Below are 19,072 nucleotides of genomic sequence, written 5' to 3'. Positions count from 1 at the left end.
CCTGCAACAGACGCAATCTTAGGTACACAGCTACAAATAATTTGGACCCAGAAGTGGTGGAAGGAGCCAATGACTGGACTTTACGGATCTCAGCTTCCAACTCCAAAGATATCACAGAAAACCGCAATGCCTTTAGGTAGACTCGAGGATGTAGGTTCTGGAGGAGAAACACCGACATGTTTCTGGTGAGAATCCAAATCACGAGAAAAAAATATATATAATCAAGGTAAATCACAACAAATCTCCCAATGTAATCTGAGAAATATCATTCAGAAAGCTGTGAAATCCTGTTGGTGCATTGGAGAATCCAAATGGCAGAACGAGATTATCGAGTAAACCCTCAGACAATAAAAACTCTATTTTCCATTCATCACCGTTCTTGGTGCAAATCAAACTGTAGTAAGCCCCTCTAAGGTCAAGGTTAAAAAACCATTTAGCCCCCAAAAGCTGATTATAGTCACGGCTCCACTCCGCACACACACGGCTCCGCTCCATACACCTCGTACACGCGCAGATCCGCTCCGTACACCTCGTACACACGCGGCTCCGCTCCGTACACCTCGTACACCCGCGGCTCCGCTTCGTACACCTCGTACACGCGCGGATCCGCTCCGTACACCTCGTACACGCGCGGCTCCGCTCCGTACACCTTGTACACGCGCGGCTCCGCTCCGTACACCTCATACACGCGCGGCTCCGCTCCGTACACCTCGTACACGCGCGGCTCCGCTCCGTACACCTCGTACACGCGCGGCTCCGCTCCGTACACCTCGTACACGCGCGGCTCCGCTCCGTACACCTCGTACACGCGCGGCTCCGCTCCGTACACCTCGTACACGCGCGGCTCCGCTCCGTACACCTCGTACACTCGCGGCTCCTCTCCGTACACCTCGTACACGCGCGGCTCCGCTCCGTACACCTCGTACACGCGCGGCTCCGCTCCGTACACCTCGTACACACGCGGCTCCGCTCCGTACACCTCGTACACACGCGGCTCCGCTCCGTACGCCTCGTACACACGCGGCTCCTCTCCGTACGCCTCGTACACACGCGGCTCCGCTCCGTACACACGCGACTTCGCTCCGTACACCTCTTACACATGCGACTTCGCTCCGTACACCTCGTACACACGCGGTTCCGCTCCGTACACCTCGTACACACGGCTCCGCTCCGTACACCTCGTACACACGCGGCTCCGCTCCGTACACCTCGTACACACACGGCTCTGCTCCGTACGCCTCGTACACACACGGCTCCGCTCCGTACACCTCGTACACACGCGGCTCTGCTCCGTACACCTCGTACACGCGCGGCTCCGCTCCGTACACCTCGTACACACGCGGCTCTGCTACATCCACACTGTAAACCCCTCCTGACCCCACACATAAACTTCAGCTCATCCAGCACCATGACAACCAGCACAGCAGAGTCCTGCATCCACTGAGGCCCCTGATCATGTGACCCCTGACTCCTCCCCTCCTGTGACCTCATCACAGGTCCTGTGCGCACAGAGCAGCCATATATGTGGTGGCGGCTCTGCAGGTGGAGGTATGTGGAGATTCCCCATTATTGGCGCATTCACCCCGAGGGTGGTTTGCACGTTAATGACCGGGCCAATTTTTACAATTCTGACCACTGTCACTTTATGAGGTAATTACTCTGAAACGCTTCAACGGATCCCCCTGATTCTGAGATTGTTTTTCGGGACATATTGTACTTCATGATTGTGGTAAAATTTCTTCGATATCACTTGCGTTTATTTGTGAAAAAAATTGAAATTTGGTGAAAATTTAGAGAATTTTGCAATTTTCAAAATTTGAATTTTTATGCCCTTAAATCAGAGAGATATGTCACACAAAATAGTTAATAAATAACATTTCCCACATGTCTACTTTACATCAGCACAGTTTTGGATCCAAAATTTTTTTTTGTTAGGGAGCTATAAGGGTTAAAAGTCGACCAGCGATTTCTCATTTTTACAACAAAATTTACAAAACCATTTTTTTAGGGACCACATCACATTTGAAGTGACTTTGAGGGGTCTATATGACAGAAAATACCCAAAAGTGACACCATTCTAAAAACTGCAACCCTCAAGGTGCTCAAAACTACATTTACATTCACGTGCTTCACAGGATTTTTTGGAATGGGGAAGAAAAAAATGAACATTTAACTTATTTCACAAAAATGTTACTTTAGGCCCAATTTTTTTATTTTCGCAGGGGTAACAGGAAAAAATGGACAAAATTTGTTGTGCAATTTCCCCTGAGTACGCAGATAGTGGGGAAAAACCACTGCTTGGGCGCACGGCAGGGTTCGGAAGGGAAGGAACGCCATTTGACTTTTTGAATGTAAAATTTGCGTGAATAATTAGAGGACGCCATGTCGCATTTGGGGAGCCCCTGATGTGCCTAAACAGTGGAAACCCCCAGAAGTGACACAATTTTGGAAACTAGACCCCTCAGGGAACTTATCTAGATGTGTGGTGAACACCTTGAACCCCCCAGGTGCTTCACAGAAGTTTATAACATGGAGCTGTGAAAATAAAAAAATCAAACTTTTTCCACAAAAATTATGTTTTAGCCCTAATTTTTATATTTTCACAAGGGTAAGAGGAGAAAATGGACCCCAAAAACTTTTGTGCAATTTCTCCTGAGTACGCCGATACCCCATATGTGGGGAAAATACAGTGTTTGGGCGCACGGCAGAGTTCAGAAGGGAAGGAGCACTGTGTGACTTTTTGAACGCAAAATTGGCTGGAATTGAGAGCGGACGCCATGTCGCATTTGTAGAGCCCCTGATGTGCCTAAATAGTGGAAACCCCATCACAAGTGACCCCATTTTGGAAACTACACCCCTCCAGGATTTTTTCAAGGGGTGTAGTGAACATTTTGAACCCAGAAGTACGACACAGAATTTGATAGCATTAGGTCATCATATTGAATAAGCTGTCATCAGTCTTGAGTAGAGATGAGCGTTGTTCTACTCGAACTGTTCGCCAATCTCAAATTCGAGCTGTTTTGGGCGGTGTTCGAGCCGGTCGGCGAACACGAACAATTTGAGAAAAATTCGGCTGTTCGAGGTTATGTTCGATAACTGTTCGTGCACCAAAATCATAACTGGATTTTTTCTCAGTAATGATGAAAATTAATGTTAATACGCAGTTTGAGTGTACAGCGGGGCGGGGGGAGGGGCAGGGGATGGATCTCTGCAGGAACAATGAAGATCTCCATTTTTTTTTCTCTTTCCCGCATTTGCAGTGGGGAGGTGCAATCTGTCAGCCTATCAGCAGCGCACACACGGAGCGAAGTGCTTTTTTTCACACAAGCAAGGGCATGTGTGATTGGCAGTGTATGTCACATGTCCTTGCCCTATAAGACCAAGCCATTTTCCCCGTCGCCACCATTTTCTCACTGCTGCAGCTGCGTGTTAGACGGCACCGCTGTTGCTGTGTGCGCTATACCTTGTTAATTTCAAGCCAATTTTCGCACAAATCTACAGATAGCTTGGGAGTAGGGAAGAGTTGTGATTGCAGTCCTTTTAAGGACTAGGTTACAGCATTTCCTACGACTTTTATCAGGCAGGTCTGTGCTCTTAAATAGATAGATTGTGGGAGTAAAGACTAATTGTAATTGGAGTCCTTTTCAGGACTAGGTTACATCAGTTCCTATCAGTTTTTGCCAGGCAGGTCTGTGCCAGTGCTGTGCAAGTTTTTTTCACAGCATTTGGCTGAATCTAGCAAAGCTAATCCTTTTTGGCCTATTGCAGAGTGTGTTAGTCAGTGGAGTAGCCTATCTGTGTTGCAAGATATACCACCTGTGTATAGAATACCAATTTTTTTACTGCACCTAGTGAAGTAAGATCTTTTGGGCATAGCATCATTCTATTAGTCCATCTATACTGACCTCCATCAGGTTGCAAACTGAATATAATTTTTTTCTGCATCTAGCTCTGAAAAAATATTTGGGCTTCTAGCGGTGTGTGGGACTTGGTCTATTAGTCCATCTATACTGACCTCCATCAGGTTGCAAATTAAAAATAATTTTTTTCTGCATCTAGCTCTGAAAAAATATTTGGGCTTCTAGCAGTGTGTGGGACTTGGTCTATTAGTCCATCTATACTGACCTCCATCAGGTTGCAAATTAAAAATAATTTTTTTCTGCATCTAGCTCTGAAAAAATATTTGGGCTTCTAGCAGTGTGTGGGACTTGGTCTATTAGTCCATCTATACTGACCTCCATCAGGTTGCAAATTAAAAATAATTTTTTTCTTCATTTATCTCTGAAAAAATATTTGGGCTTCTAGCAGCGTGTGGGACTTGTTCTATTAGTCCATCTATACTGACCTCCATCAGGTTGCAAATTAAAAATAATTTTTTTCTGCATGTAGCTCTGAAAAAATATTTGGGCTTCTAGCAGTGTGTGGGACTTGGTCTATTAGTCCATCTATACTGACCTCCATCAGGTTGCAAATTAAAAATAATTTTTTTCTGCATCTAGCTCTGAAAAAATATTTGGGCTTCTAGCAGTGTGTGGGACTTGGTCTATTAATCCATCTATACTGACCTCCATCAGGTTGCAAATTGAATAAAAAAATTTTCTGCATCTAGCTCTGAAAAAATATTTGGGCTTCTAGCAGTGTGTGGGACTTGGTCTATTAGTCCATCTATACTGACCTCCATCAGGTTGCAAATTGAATAAAAAAATTTTCTGCATCTAGCTCTGAAAAAATATTTGGGCTTCTAGCAGTGTGTGGGACTTGGTCTATTAGTCCATCTATACTGACCTCCATCAGGTTGCAAATTGAATAAAAAAATTTTCTGCATCTAGCTCTGAAAAAATATTTGGGCTTCTAGCGGTGTGTGGGACTTGGTCTATTAGTCCATCTATACTGACCTCCATCAGGTTGCAAATTAAAAATAATTTTTTTCTGCATCTAGCTCTGAAAAAATATTTGGGCTTCTAGCAGTGTGTGGGACTTGGTCTATTAGTCCATCTATACTGACCTCCATCAGGTTGCAAATTAAAAATAATTTTTTTCTGCATCTAGCTCTGAAAAAATATTTGGGCTTCTAGCAGTGTGTGGGACTTGGTCTATTAGTCCATCTATACTGACCTCCATCAGGTTGCAAATTAAAAATAATTTTTTTCTTCATTTATCTCTGAAAAAATATTTGGGCTTCTAGCAGCGTGTGGGACTTGGTCTATTAGTCCATCTATACTGACCTCCATCAGGTTGCAAATTAAAAATAATTTTTTTCTGCATCTAGCTCTGAAAAAATATTTGGGCTTCTAGCAGTGTGTGGGACTTGGTCTATTAGTCCATCTATACTGACCTCCATCAGGTTGCAAATTAAAAATAATTTTTTTCTGCATCTAGCTCTGAAAAAATATTTGGGCTTCTAGCAGTGTGTGGGACTTGGTCTATTAGTCCATCTATACTGACCTCCATCAGGTTGCAAATTAAAAATAATTTTTTTCTTCATTTATCTCTGAAAAAATATTTGGGCTTCTAGCAGCGTGTGGGACTTGTTCTATTAGTCCATCTATACTGACCTCCATCAGGTTGCAAATTAAAAATAATTTTTTTCTGCATCTAGCTCTGAAAAAATATTTGGGCTTCTAGCAGTGTGTGGGACTTGGTCTATTAGTCCATCTATACTGACCTCCATCAGGTTGCAAATTAAAAATAATTTTTTTCTTCATTTATCTCTGAAAAAATATTTGGGCTTCTAGCAGCGTGTGGGACTTGTTCTATTAGTCCATCTATACTGACCTCCATCAGGTTGCAAATTAAAAATAATTTTTTTCTGCATCTAGCCCAGCCAATAGTTTTGGCCTAATACCACAGTTTGGCCACTCAGCTCTGCTCGGTTACCATCCATTGTTTTTTTGTGCAAACAACTCCAGAGTTGTGAATTAGTTAACCACCAAAATGAGTGGAAAAAGGCCTGCTGCTGGTGGAAAGGGGAATAGGCGTGTTGGGAAGGGGAAAAAAGGTTGTGTCCGTGGGGTAGGTGCAGAAGAAAGACCATCTTCCAGCCAAACTAAAATGTCTACTTCTTTTAGCGGACAATGTGATAAGATCCCTTTCTTACGGCCACGCCAATCGCTACAAATTCCAGATGAGGCACAAAAACAGCAGGTGCTTCAACGGATATCAAGTGCTCCTTTAAGTGGGCTCTCCTCCACATCAACTTCAACATCACAAATACTCCAGTCCTCAAAGGTGTCACCCAAATCGCACTTGCTTCCTCACAGCTCCCAAATCTCCAGCTGCCCGTCTGAGTATGAGGTAGAACAGATGGTTGAGTCTGCAGAGCTGTTTACTCATACTATAGCCTGGGAATCAGAGGTCGACTCCAGCGCTTCTGTGAATCCAGACGAGGAAATGATCTGCACTGATGCCCAGAATCTTTATGAGTCGGATCCAGGACCAGACGCAGAAGGTTCTGACCATAATGTAGACCCTCATTCCCAAACTGTAACTCCTGTTGGTGGAGACAATGAGGAAGACGATGATAAGACTCAAATACCTGATTGGAGCGACAACTTTAGTTTTTTATCAGGGCAGGAACAGGTTGGTTCTGAGGACGACGGGTGTGATAACGCACAGGGTGATGATGATGAGGTTGGAGATCCCACTTACTGTCAGCCCACAGTCAGCCAAGAGATGAGGTCAGCAGAGGAGGTGGAGGAAGATGCTAGTGACGACGAGGTCAGGTTGCGCCTTCCTGGACAGAGACGTAGTACTGGAAGCACGTCAACAACTGCATCCTCAAACACAACTCTGCCTCTGACCACAAGTCGTGGTGGCTCTTCAGGTCGCATGGGTGCTAAGCCTTGCATAGCCTGGGCATTTTTTCAGATCGATAAAGATGACCCAACTCGTGTTATCTGTAACATTTGTCAGCAAAAGCTAAGTAGAGGCCAAAAAATACATAGTTTGAGTACTTCATGCATGAACCGGCACATGGACATGAAGCATAAGTTGCAGTGGGAAGCTCAGTGTGCTACAATGCGGCCTAGCCGGCCGGGCCAACCACCGTCTGCCATATCTTGTGCATCCGCGGCCTCTTCATCCTCTGTGACTGGGGGGACAGCAGTCACACCTGTTTTGGGGCGCAGACCTGCCACCTCTTTACCCGCAACAGCCAGCGTGATTGGCAGGTCATCATTTTCTTTGGAGGTGGTAACACCAGCTGGTGTTGAGCGCTGTCCGACATCGATAGCACCACCTTTGGATCAAGGCAACCTAACATGTCCGCCTGCATCTTCCTCACAGACCGGCAGTTTGCCGGGGACACCCTTATCAACCCCGTCTAAGCACAATAGCCAGCCCTCGGTCCCTCAGATGTGGACAAGTAAAAGACCATTTCCTCCTAGCCATGAGAAAGCTAAGAGGTTGAATTTCACCATCTGCAAGCTCTTGGCTACAGAAATGCTGCCTTTCCGCCTGGTGGACACAGAGGATTTTCGAGACCTTATGTCCGTCGCAGTGCCCCAGTACCAGATGCCCAGTCGGCACTACTTCTCAAAGAAAGGTGTGCCTGCGCTCCACCAGCATGTCGCACACAACATCACCGCTTCTTTGAGAAACTCTGTGTGTGACAGGGTGCATTTCACCACAGACACTTGGACGAGTAGGCATGGACAGGGGCGTTACATGTCGCTGACTGGGCACTGGGTAACTATGGTGACAGCAGGACAAGGGGCTGCTGTCCAAGTCTTGCCGTCCCCACGAGTTGTGCGTCAATCCTCTTTATGTCAAAGTTCCTCCACTGCTTCTGCCTCCTCAACCTCCTCTCGGTCTTCCACCTGCACCCAAAGCCTGTCTGGTCATGCCACAAGCTTTCTAACTGCGCAGAAGGGATCCTGCACACCTCCTTACTATGCTGGCAGTAGGGCTCAACGTCATCAGGCCGTTTTTACATTGAAATGTCTGGGAAATGTGAGTCACACAGCTGAGGAGTTGTGGTCAGCTCTGGAGAACCAATTTCATGAATGGTTGTCTCCACTGGACCTGAAACCAGGGAAGGCCGTGTGCGACAATGCTGCAAACCTGGGTGCGGCCCTTCGCCGGGGCAATGTCACACACGTGCCTTGTATGGCTCACGTGTTGAACCTGGTTGTCCAGCAATTTTTAGCCCACTATCCCAGACTAGATGGCCTTCTGCAGAGGGCACGGTCGCTGTGTGCTCACTTCCGCCGATCGCATCCCGCAGCTCAGCGACTTACATCTCTACAGAAGTCGTTGGGCCTGCCACTTCACCGGCTAAAATGCGATGTGCCTACCCGGTGGAATTCAACTCTGCACATGTTGCAGCGACTGTGGCAGCACCGACAAGCCCTGGTGCAATACGTTCTGACGTATAGCCTGGGCCAACGAGATTCAGAGGTGGGGCAAATCACGCTGGAGGAGTGGTCTCAGATCAGGAACCTATGCACCCTTCTGCACAGTTTTGAAATGGCGACGAAGATGTTTAGTGCTGACGATGCCATTATCAGCATGACTATTCCGGTGATTTACATGCTGGAGCACATGTTAAACAGAATTCGGAGTCAGGTGGTGGCACAAGAGGAGGTGGAGGAAGTAGAGGAGGAGGAGTTGTATGCGGAAGGGCTAACATCTGCAAGGTCCAGACGGTCGGCAGCACCAAGGCGGCAGGCATGTGAGGGTGGGGGAGATGGTTTTACCAGGGCACATGGTAGCAGCCAAACTAGTGAGGAAGGTGCAGGAGCCCAGGAAGAAGTGGAGGACGAACTGATGGAAGACTCATCAGATGAGGGAGACCTTGATCACATTTCTGTTGTGCGAGGTTGGGGGGAGAGGACAGAGGAAGGAAGCATGATTGTTACCTCGCCACCAACACAACAGGGACTTGGTGCTCCTGGATGCGCAACACACATGAGTGCCTTCTTGCTGCACTACCTGCAACATGACCCTCGAATTGTGAGAATTAGAAATAATCCTAACTACTGGGTTGCCACACTGTTAGATCCCCGGTACAAAAGTAAATTTGCAGAAATTATTCCTGCCATAGAAAGGGATGCACGCATGCAGGAGTATCAGCAGAGACTGTTGCAGAATCTTACATGTGCTTTTCCACAAAATACCAGTGGTGCACGTAGTGAATCTCACAGTTCCAACTTGCCAACCGTGGGACCGTCAAGTGTTCAGCACTCAAACCGTAACAGAACCACAGTATCTGCTGGTAACATCAATTTTGCGGAATCATTTCACCACTTTTTTAGCCCATCCTTTGCAAGGCCACAGGAGACAAGAAGTCTGACACATAGTCAACGCCTAGAGACGATGGTACAGGAGTATCTCCAAGTAAACATTGAAGCCACGACTGTGTCACTGGACCCTTGCTCTTTTTGGGCTTCCAATCTGGATAAATGGCCGGAGCTAGCCACTTACGCCTTGGAGATCTTGTCATGCCCCGCAGCCAGCGTTCTGTCTGAACGTGTGTTCAGCGCTGCTGGTGGTGTGCTGACAGATAAGCGCACGCGGCTCTCCACTGATAATGTAGACAGACTCACGTTCATAAAGATGAACAAATCATGGATCCGAAACGACTTTTCTACCCCTGTGTCATCCTGGGGAGAGTAAAAGCTTGATGATTGGTTAAAATCACCCTACCAACCGTTTTAAGCTTTCAAATTACTAATCATGTTTATCTGTATCTTGACTGGAAAATAATTTGGGCTTTGTAGCAGTGTGCAGCACTGATCCTATTAGGCCATCTATAATAAGCTTCACCAGATTTAAAATTAAAAATAATTTTTAGCTGCATCTAGCCCGGAAAATAATTTTGGGGCTCCGAGATGCGCAAGACACATAAGTGCCTTCTTGCTGCACTACCTGCAGCATGACCCTCATATTGTCAGAATTCGAAGTAATCATGACTACTGGGTTGCCACACTCTTAGATCCCCCAAACTTTTCGATCAACCTTTTCATTTTAATAAAGACCAAAAAAATGGTCATTTTTGAAATTATAAGCATTAGCAGGTTGTTAGAAACTGAAATCAAACAGTTTTCAACTCAAAACTTTATTCTAGGTGATGTTACATTTTCACATAGGACCCCTTGTTCGAAAGGAGCTTCTGAACTCTCTCGTCCATTGAATTTGTCAGGTTTTGGATGGTTTCTGCTTCAATTGTTTTGCATGAGGACAGAATACCCTCCCAGAGCTGTTGCTTAGATGTGAACTGCCTCCCGCCATCATAGACACTCCTTTTAATGATGCTCCAAAGGTTCTGAATGGGGTAGAGGTCAGGGGAGCATGGGGGTCACACCATAAGTTTGTCCCCTTTTATGCCCATATCAGCCAGAGATGCAGATGTTTTATGTGCAGCATGAGATGGTGCATTATCATGCAGAAAAATGATCTTGCTGTGAAATACACAGTTCTTCTTCTTGAACCATGGCAGGAAGTGCTGTTTGAGAAAATCCACATACATTATGGAGTTCATCTTTAGCGCCTTCAGGGATCCTAAAGGGGCCGACAATCTTTCTCCCCATGATTCCAGCCCAAAACATTACTCCACCTCCTCCTTGTTGGCGCTGTAGCCGTGTTTGCGTGGGGTGTCCATCAACCAGCCATCCTCCACTCCATTCATCTGGACCATCGAGCGCTGCACGGCACTCATCCGTGAACAAAACAGTTTTGAAATCAGTCTTCATGTAATGTTTGGCCCACTGGAGCCGTTTCTGCTTGTGTGAAGTGGATAGAGGAGGTCGACAGGATGGCATATGCACAGCTGCAAACCTCTGAAGGACCCTGCATCTTGTTGTTCGGGGGACGTTGGAGGCACAAGCAGCTTCAAAAACTTGTCTGCTGCTATGACAAGGCTTTTTTGCCGCTGCTGTTTCAACCTGACGTAATTGCCTGTAGGAAAGAGTCCTCAATTTGCCCTTATCAGCACGCACACGTGTGTACTGTGAATCAGCTACATACTTCTTGATTGCCAAGACACTTCATCCTGATCATCGCACAATGTTGATTGTAGTCATGCCTTGACCTAAACACTCCACAATTTGTTGCTTCTCAGCAGCCGACACATCCTTTTTCTTTCCCATTTTGGCAGAAAATGTAGGCTGCTTAATAATGTGAGAGAGCCTTCTTAAGTAGTCTTGCCTTTCATTGGACACACCTGCCAAACTAATTAGCACAGGTGTCTGCAATTGCTTACAGTGATATAAAGAGCCCTGACACACATCACCATCAATGAGTTTAACTGACAAACAAACAAATTCTTCCCTTATCACTCCTAAACACTTTTTGCATAATAATTTGGAACGCGGTGTACATGTGCTTTTCCACAAAACACCAGTGGTTCACGTAGTGAATCTTACAGTTCTAACTTGCCAACCGTGGTCTGTATGGAATTGTTCAATAAAGGGCCCAAAATTAAGATAACATAGATGGGAGAGGTCTCTATGAATAGGAATTCCTAAGTATTTGATACCCTGTGAGGGCCAGGCAAAGGGAAAGTTGGACTGGATGGAATCCTATATGGATTTAGGGAGGGAGACATCGAGGGCCTCAGACTTCGCTGCATTGATTTTAAAATTTTACCATGTAACAAAGTGATCTATTTCAGCCATAACAGCAGGGATGGATATATGTGATTGAGTGATATATACTAGGACATCATCAGCAAATAGAGAGCACTTGTACTCGGTGCCTCCCACCTCAATCCACCTAATATTGGGGTTATGGCGAATTGATGAGAGCAGGTGCTCCGTCACTAGGATGTATAAGAGAGGGGACAGAGGACATCCCTGCCTTGTCCCATTGGTGATTGTGAAAGGTGATGAAAATGTTCTGACGCACCCCCTGGGCCTTGGGACACCCGGAGCCGGACCCTTTTTGGTGGATGCTGGTGGTTGTAGTCTTCGTGGCGGCGATCCGGTTCCGTGGCTCAGGGCGGTCAAACCAGTGGCGGAACTATTTATGTGGTTTTGATGTTTAAATGTCCGACTACGCCACCCGTGGATTGCGGTCAGAGTGAACCGCCGCTACAGGGCAGACCGCTAAGGCTGGTGTTGTGGGTGCAGCAGAGCGTAGCATAACTCCCCACGGAAGGAGTATAGCCTCAGGGCAGTGTATGCGGAGGATGGGGGTGATGGTGCAGGGCAGCAGCAGTAACGACACGGAGTCAGTGATGCAGTTCAGGGCCTTTACTCACAGTTCTTATTATCCAGACCACGTCTGCAGGTAACGGCTGCCCACGTCGTACTGTGCTCACCAGGTGAGGGGCTCAGACAACTCCCAGATAACTTTGGAGCGCTTCACAGGACCCCCTTTGTGTGTCCTTTGTCTGGCCTTTCTTACCAACACTTCTGTCCGGCTGCCTCGGGCCTCCTCTTGGTAAACTTGGCGCCAGTTTCCCTGACCCTATGTGGTGCCTTCCTAGCGGGTGGAGCAAGGGGCTGCGCCACATAAAATGTCAGAGCCTCCGGTTTCTAGCTGAGGGTCGTTTCCTGCCTCCACTAGTTCGGGGACCGGTCTCCCCCTTTGGCCTGACCCCTCCACGCAGGTGGATTCGGGCGTGCGGTGGCGACTCGCCCGTCCGCACCCCTGGGATCCCTTCATTCCTCGTTCCTGGAGCCTTCTCCGCTCCTCTTCCTTCCTTCTCCCTCTTGCAGGCCTGGGCCTCTGTTACTAGGCCCGCCTCCGGAGCAGAGCTCATGCAGAGCCCCTGCTCCCTGCCACTTCTGCTCAGACTTCTCTGCACTGAACTAAGATGGTGCCCACCTTTTATACTCCCTTCTCAATGCACCCAGGAACTGCTTCCTCCCTGCTCCTGCACTGCAGGGTTCCCCTTCCTCAGTGTTCCCTCCCCCCACTCCAGCCAGGGACAGGGACTGTCGTGCCCATCTCAGGGGCATATTGGTCGCCCTGCCCCACGGCAATGTGGTGTAATGCATGCAGGTGTCGGGTCCTGATCCACACTCCATCCTTATCTGAGAGTGAGATATCACACCTCTGGGTGAGGTGCAATACGTCTGTAGCAACCGAGCCCTCGGTGCTACAGTTCCATTTATCTTCAGCCTAGGTGACGTATTGTGATACAGGGCCGTGATTTTGGCTATAAAAGGGTCCCCTAGACCCCTACCCCAAGCTTTTTAAGAGAATCATATATGGCGTGCCAGGAGACTCTATGGAATGCTTTCTCAGCATCCAACGAGAGTATCTACTTACAAATTTTTAACTGCATCTAGCCCAGGAAATACTTTGTGCCTAGTAGCAGTGTCTGCTAGTCAGCGGATTATCCCGGCTGTTAAGCAAGCTACACCACCTGTAGTTTGGACACTTAATTTTTTCAAAGGAAATGCTTCGGGACCACGGGATACTTAGTGAAGAGCATCAGGAGGCACCCAAAGGCATAGGGGCTGGGACTGGCACTAGGATGCCTTGCGGTGGACAGCCGAGCTCGATCCTTATAAAAGCTTTTTAACTGCAGCAGCTTTAGTGGACGCTACTGGAGCTGGAATTACGCGGCTGCTGGCATGAGACTTGCCCTCCAATAGATCCTTGTAAATGGATTTAAAGTGTATTCATTCAAATTAGAGGGACAATTTAAATTAAAAAGCTTAGAGCTGCCTCCACCACAGGGGGGCTCTCTCGACCCACCAGCGGACAGGCACCAGTATTGGGAGAGGGGGGCTGGCCGTCAGGGTTCACCGCGGCTCTGGCACAAACCCGGCGACACGGAGGTGGCACGGGCAGGAGCGGACTGGCCGTCTCGGCTTCTCACTTTTTGGATTTTAGAAGGGCATGACATGCCTATATCTGTGTCTCCCCCTCCTTTTACTCCTCCACCTCTTTTCTTTTCGCATGACTATATGTACTTGTCACTTTTCCATGTGTTAGTTGTGTCTTCTGAGCAGTTTGTCAGCTTTTGGACACCTTTGAAGGTGTTTTCTATGTGTTTCTATGTGTTTTTGTTTGCCTGCCATTGGTTTTAACGGTGTTCGAAGGTGTTCGACGAACAGTTCGACGAACAGTTCGGCGAACACACGGGTGTTCGACGAACCGAACCGAACTCGAACACTACGGGGGTGGCTCAACACTAGTCTTGAGCGCAAGTGCTCGCTACTTGAGTTTGCACCAGGTACTCAGGTGTGCAGTAACATGCTTGAGTCCCCGCCCCGCATGTTTCACGGTTATTTGACACCCAAAAAAAACACGCGGGGTTCGCTCATGCATGGCAGGCAATCCCCGCGAGTTTTTTTTGGCCGCTAAGCATATGGGGCGGAAACTCAAGCATGTTATTCAAGCACCCGCGATACTCAGTGCATACCCAAGCACCCGGCACTCAACACTAGTCACCATATCGTCATCATTTTTATTTTTATTTTTTTTTACTTATGAAAAAATCCCAACCCTAGCACAACCCTAACCCTAGAGTTTATTTTTTACGCCGTTCCTCGTGCGGTATAAGTGATTAGACGACTTTATTCTTATCGGGTTTTTATGATTGACAGCTGTCACACACTAAAGACGCATTTTTTTGCAAAGACTATTTTTTGCATCGCCATATTTTGAGAGCTATAATTTTTCCATATTTCGGCCGACAGAGTCATGTGACGGCTTGTTTTTTGCGGAACGAGTTGATGTTTTTATTGGTGCCATTTTCAGGCATGTGACATTTTTTGATCACTTTCTATTCTGATTTTTGGGAGGCAGAATAAACAAAAACCAACAATTCAGGAATTGTTTTTTTTTTTTATGCCGTTCCGCGTATGGTGAAATTGATAATGCAGCTTTATTCTTCGGGTCAGTACATTTACAGCGGTACCACATTTATATAATTTTTTTATGTTTTGGCGCTTTTACACAATAAAAACTATTTTATAAAAAAAAAGAATTTTTTTGTATCGCTTTATTCTGAGAGCTCTAACTTTTTTTATTTTTTCGGCTGATGGAGCTGTATGGCGGCTTGTTTTTTGCAGGACAAGATGAAGTTTTCAGCGGTACCATTTTTATTTACATTCGTTTGTTTGCTCGCGTTTTATTCCATTTTTTGTTTGGTTTTATGATGATAAAGCATCATTTTTTGCTTCTTTTTTTTATTTTTTTTTACAGTGTTCACTAAAGGGGTTAACTAGTGAGACAGTTTTATAGGTCAGGTCGTTCCGGACGCGGCGATACTAAATAAGTTTACTTTTTATTGTTTTGTTTTTTTCATAATAATATTTATTGATGGGTATATTATATTTTTATTTTTTGGGTATTATTTTTTTCATCTTTTTTTTTTTAATATTTTTACAATTTTTTTTCTTTTACATTGTCCTATTATGGGACTTTCACTTTTTGCAGCCTGATCGGCTGTATAGCACAGAGAGCAGCAGCAGCTCCCTATGCTATGCAGCCTGTCAGCGCTGCACCCAGGGAGGTTACTTTGGTCATGCACTGCGCATGACCAAAGTAACTTCCTGCCTCCTGTTGACCCGGATGTTGTCATGACGACATCCGAGACCAGACTCAGATGCCACGGGACGCCGGGAGAGGAGGTGAGTACCGATGCTTAGTTCCGCAATGCTGCAATCAACTTCAATCGCAGCATTGTGGGAGCTGGCACATAGCACCGGCTGTCAGCTGTGACCATCAGCTGACACCCGGCGGCGATCGCCCCGCACTGCTTGTGTGCGGGCTCCATCGCCACACGCGTAATAGTACATAGCTGGTCTATAAAGCCCAGGGCGCAGCTACGTACTATTACGGGCAAGGACGTAAAGGGGTTAATACTAGAAATATATTACTCAGGGGATATCGCAGCCAATTCCCACAAGAATAATCCTGGGAACACAGAATTAGATGATTATTTCTCAGCAGTTTCTATAGGACTTAATACATTTCTGATTCTGGAGAGTAATATAAATACTGCAGAGAACAGAGGAATAAAGTTCAGAGAAGAAGCTTCATAGAAGGACATGGAAGTTACAGATGTCATTTAACCCTTTGGGCAAAAGTGATTCCAGGGAGTAAATCCAGAACACGTCTCTGTAGAAGTTTACTGCGTTGTGATTGTGAATCCGCTGCGGTCGTCTCTTCTACCACCGACCATCGGAGATCAGAACTTTTATCACTATCTCCGAGAAATGTCTGGCCACAGTGGTCTCACCAAACTTCTGCTCTTCTTCATTCTTTTTCTTGCAGGGGCCGCAGTGGATTTCATCCTAGGTTCATAGAGCTGAATAGAGGAGCGATGTTCCTTCAGGCTGATTTCATTGATCATGACGTTTGTCCACTTTACCACAAGGGAACTTTACCGAGTAAATCACATCAGAACTGTAGCTGGTAAAAAAAAACACCAATATCCACAGGTGTCCCTTCTAATTGGTGGGAAAACTGTCACCTGTAATAATCCTCCAACAGTTCTGGCATGACAAACATGGAAAAGTGCCCCTTTATGGATCTGAAAGAAAGTCTGTTTAGATACTTTAGCGTAATAGTATCAGCTCTAATCAAATGGTTATATAGCGATTTACCCTGAAGATTCACAAATTGTGGGATGGTTTTAAAAATGTTATATTTAGGGTGTTTTTGTGAAGGATTCATGTATTGCTCCCATAGTACAGTGCCCCTTTCTTGGCCCCCACACACAGAATACTGTTCCCCTAGTACCGCCATCCACTCACACTCTGTATAATGTTCCCACAGTATCTCCATTCCCAATTGTATTTTTTGGGGGTGTTTTTCATGTAATATTTGGAAACCTACATGAAAATGCTAAAAAAAATCCTATCATATCCAGAGAAAAATATACATTGTATATGGAGAATTTGGCATCAAATACCTCCTGTCTTGGTGTTCTTACAAACAAGCTTTTATAATGTCTCAAACTTCTGTGTGTGAATCAGACCTGAGATCTAACATGATAGAAGATTACAGTCTGGGGAAGACGGGAAACATTCATATAGACGGCTGGTGGGGATGTAGTGGGTGACAGGACTCTGGCCAAATATGTTTCTGGAGCCATAGTAGAAGATGAAGATGTCGTCCTCCTCATGAAGTAGTTATTTCTCATGTCACGTGTAATGAATATCTCCTGCAGTATTACTAATGCCGATTCCAGTGTCGGTAAATGAGACGAGAATTAGCAATAAGGAAGATGAGTCTATGAGAAACGTATTCATCTGCAGACTCTGAGGAAGAAACTGCTTGTTGTCTGTGGCCTAAAATATATAGGTTTTATTAGTAGATGTAAAGAAGAAAACTAAATACTGTAAAATAATAAATCTCATATGTTTCCCTTATTATCTCTAGTGATTGTATTATTACACAAGATTTTTATGAATTTACATCGTCTCATTTTCCTATTCAGGTCTCTACAATATCGGATCCCCCTAAATAAGAAAATTTTTCTGATTCATTCATTAAGCATGGATATGGACAGGGACAAGATGGCGGAGAGGATATTACACCTCACCCTAGAGATCCTCTTCCGGCTTACTGGAGAGGTGAGAGATTCTGATGATATCACATTACACCATTGTTGTCTGGGAATAACAGATGGTCAGAACTGGAGAGGTGAGGACTCTGGAAATGTCTGTAGTCATATTTATTAATGTGTCTCTCCATAACCAGGATTACACAGTAGTGAAGAGGACCTCTAGTGAACGCTGTCAGGACCCTGTGTCTGAGGGATGGGGAAGACCCCTGAGCCCAATCACAGGGCCTCCACCTCACCCCCTGATACATGAGGACATCAATGACCAGAAGATCCTAGAACTCACCTACAAGATGATTGAGCTGCTGACTGGAGAGGTGACACTGCTGGGAATGCTGGGACATTATACAGTAATGCTATGAAGGGATCGGGGGATGACTCTACCATTGTATGTGTCAGGTTCCTATAAGGTGTCGGGATGTCGCTGTCTATTTCTCCATGGAGGAGTGGAAGTATTTAGAAGGACACAAAGATCTGTACAAGAACGTCATGATGGAGGTTCCCCAGCCCCTCACATCACCAGGTAATAGACAGGACTAAATACACACAGCCTATAATTATCTGTATGTAAAGAATGAATTCAGTCCCTGTATGTGTTTCCTCCAGATCTATCCAGTAAGAGGACAACACCAGAGAGATGTCCCCATCCTCTTCTTCCACAAGACTGTAAACCAGAAGATCCTAATGTTCCTCAGGATCATCAGGTAGATGGAGAGAAGATGTCATGAGATCTCCCCTATGATGTGTAGACGGCTGTGAAGGTCTTGTGTTCAGTCTTGTTTTATCCACCAGTATTATATGTTTTATACTTTGGTAATGAGAACGGTGGAGATGGCAGGATTAGAGCTGATCATAGATGGGACTTCTCCAGCTGTCTGTGACTTTTACGATATTTGTTTCAGGGTGAAGATCTGACCCATATTAATACTACAGAGACATATGTGAGGGATGATGAGCGGTGTAAAGAGGAGATTCCTACAGATAACCGCCAAAGTGAGTAGCAACCACTAAATGCAGAGAAGTCACAGATTCTTCTCAGATAATAGTGTAGAAAACTGCAACACTGGTGGAATAGGTGCGTAAGTAGGGCCCAAAGCCATTCAATATCAAATGAAACTTGGCACTCAAACAGGCATAATTATAAAGTATTTAATTGCAGTTCAACACAGGTACAATTGGTTTGGTCTTCAAGACCTTCATCAGTGTGTACTGCAGCATAAAAACAAAAAAAGTAAAAACTACATATATCAGACAAAAGCATAAAAAGTACTAGAAACAAACTGTTGTATTTCTGAAATTCATAATCATCTGAAAATCCAAAACATTGCAATAGAGTGCACATAATGACTGTATAATAAGTGTGACCTACCAGACTGCTAGGAATATAGTTAAAGGTAAAAGCAGGAAGGACACAGTGTCTCAGTGGAAAGACAGGATCTAGGGAGTCAAACAGCCATAAGAACATCAGCCCCATAGGGGTTATCCAATAGGGACCAGCAATTATATGTAGAAACATACCCAGTAGTGAGTGTAGGAAGTGTGACAGGCGTGGAACGTGGCATCCGCCGCTGGTTCCTAAGGTTGCCATGTCAAGGGAGGAGA

At 45.7% G+C, this 19,072-nt stretch overlaps 1 protein-coding gene across 1 annotated transcript; it reads left to right on the top strand.

Annotated features, from left to right (window-relative positions):
* Positions 1-1,520: 1,520 nt before the first annotated feature.
* On the top strand, positions 1,521-18,708 carry LOC141197728 (uncharacterized). The gene is made up of 6 exons (XM_073662812.1): positions 1,521-1,650; positions 17,345-17,480; positions 17,608-17,787; positions 17,870-17,993; positions 18,077-18,174; positions 18,373-18,708. The coding sequence occupies exons 1-6, from the start codon at positions 1,523-1,525 to the stop codon at positions 18,469-18,471; spliced, it is 765 nt and encodes a 254-aa protein (XP_073518913.1). The 5' UTR covers positions 1,521-1,522; the 3' UTR covers positions 18,472-18,708.
* The last annotated feature ends 364 nt before the right edge of the window (positions 18,709-19,072 follow it).

This window comes from Phyllobates terribilis, unplaced genomic scaffold, assembly GCF_046119375.1.
Source record: "Phyllobates terribilis strain yellow unplaced genomic scaffold, ASM4611937v1 Scaffold_86__1_contigs__length_6382490, whole genome shotgun sequence".
Taxonomy (NCBI): Eukaryota; Metazoa; Chordata; class Amphibia; order Anura; family Dendrobatidae; genus Phyllobates; species Phyllobates terribilis.
Note: the sequence above shows the minus strand (reverse complement) of the source record. Positions and strands in the feature narration are given on the sequence as shown.

What these genes read in the sequence shown, in the direction of transcription:
- LOC141197728 (XM_073662812.1), top strand. Translation starts at nt 1,523, where the DNA reads ATGTGGTGGCGGCTCTGCAGGTGGAGGTATGTGGAGATTCCCCATTAT. An exon ending in TTGAGCTGCTGACTGGAGAG is followed by an intron (nt 17,788 to 17,869) that starts GTGACACTGCTG and finishes TGTATGTGTCAG; the next exon opens with GTTCCTATAAGGTGTCGGGA. An exon ending in ATGTTCCTCAGGATCATCAG is followed by an intron (nt 18,175 to 18,372) that starts GTAGATGGAGAG and finishes TATTTGTTTCAG; the next exon opens with GGTGAAGATCTGACCCATAT.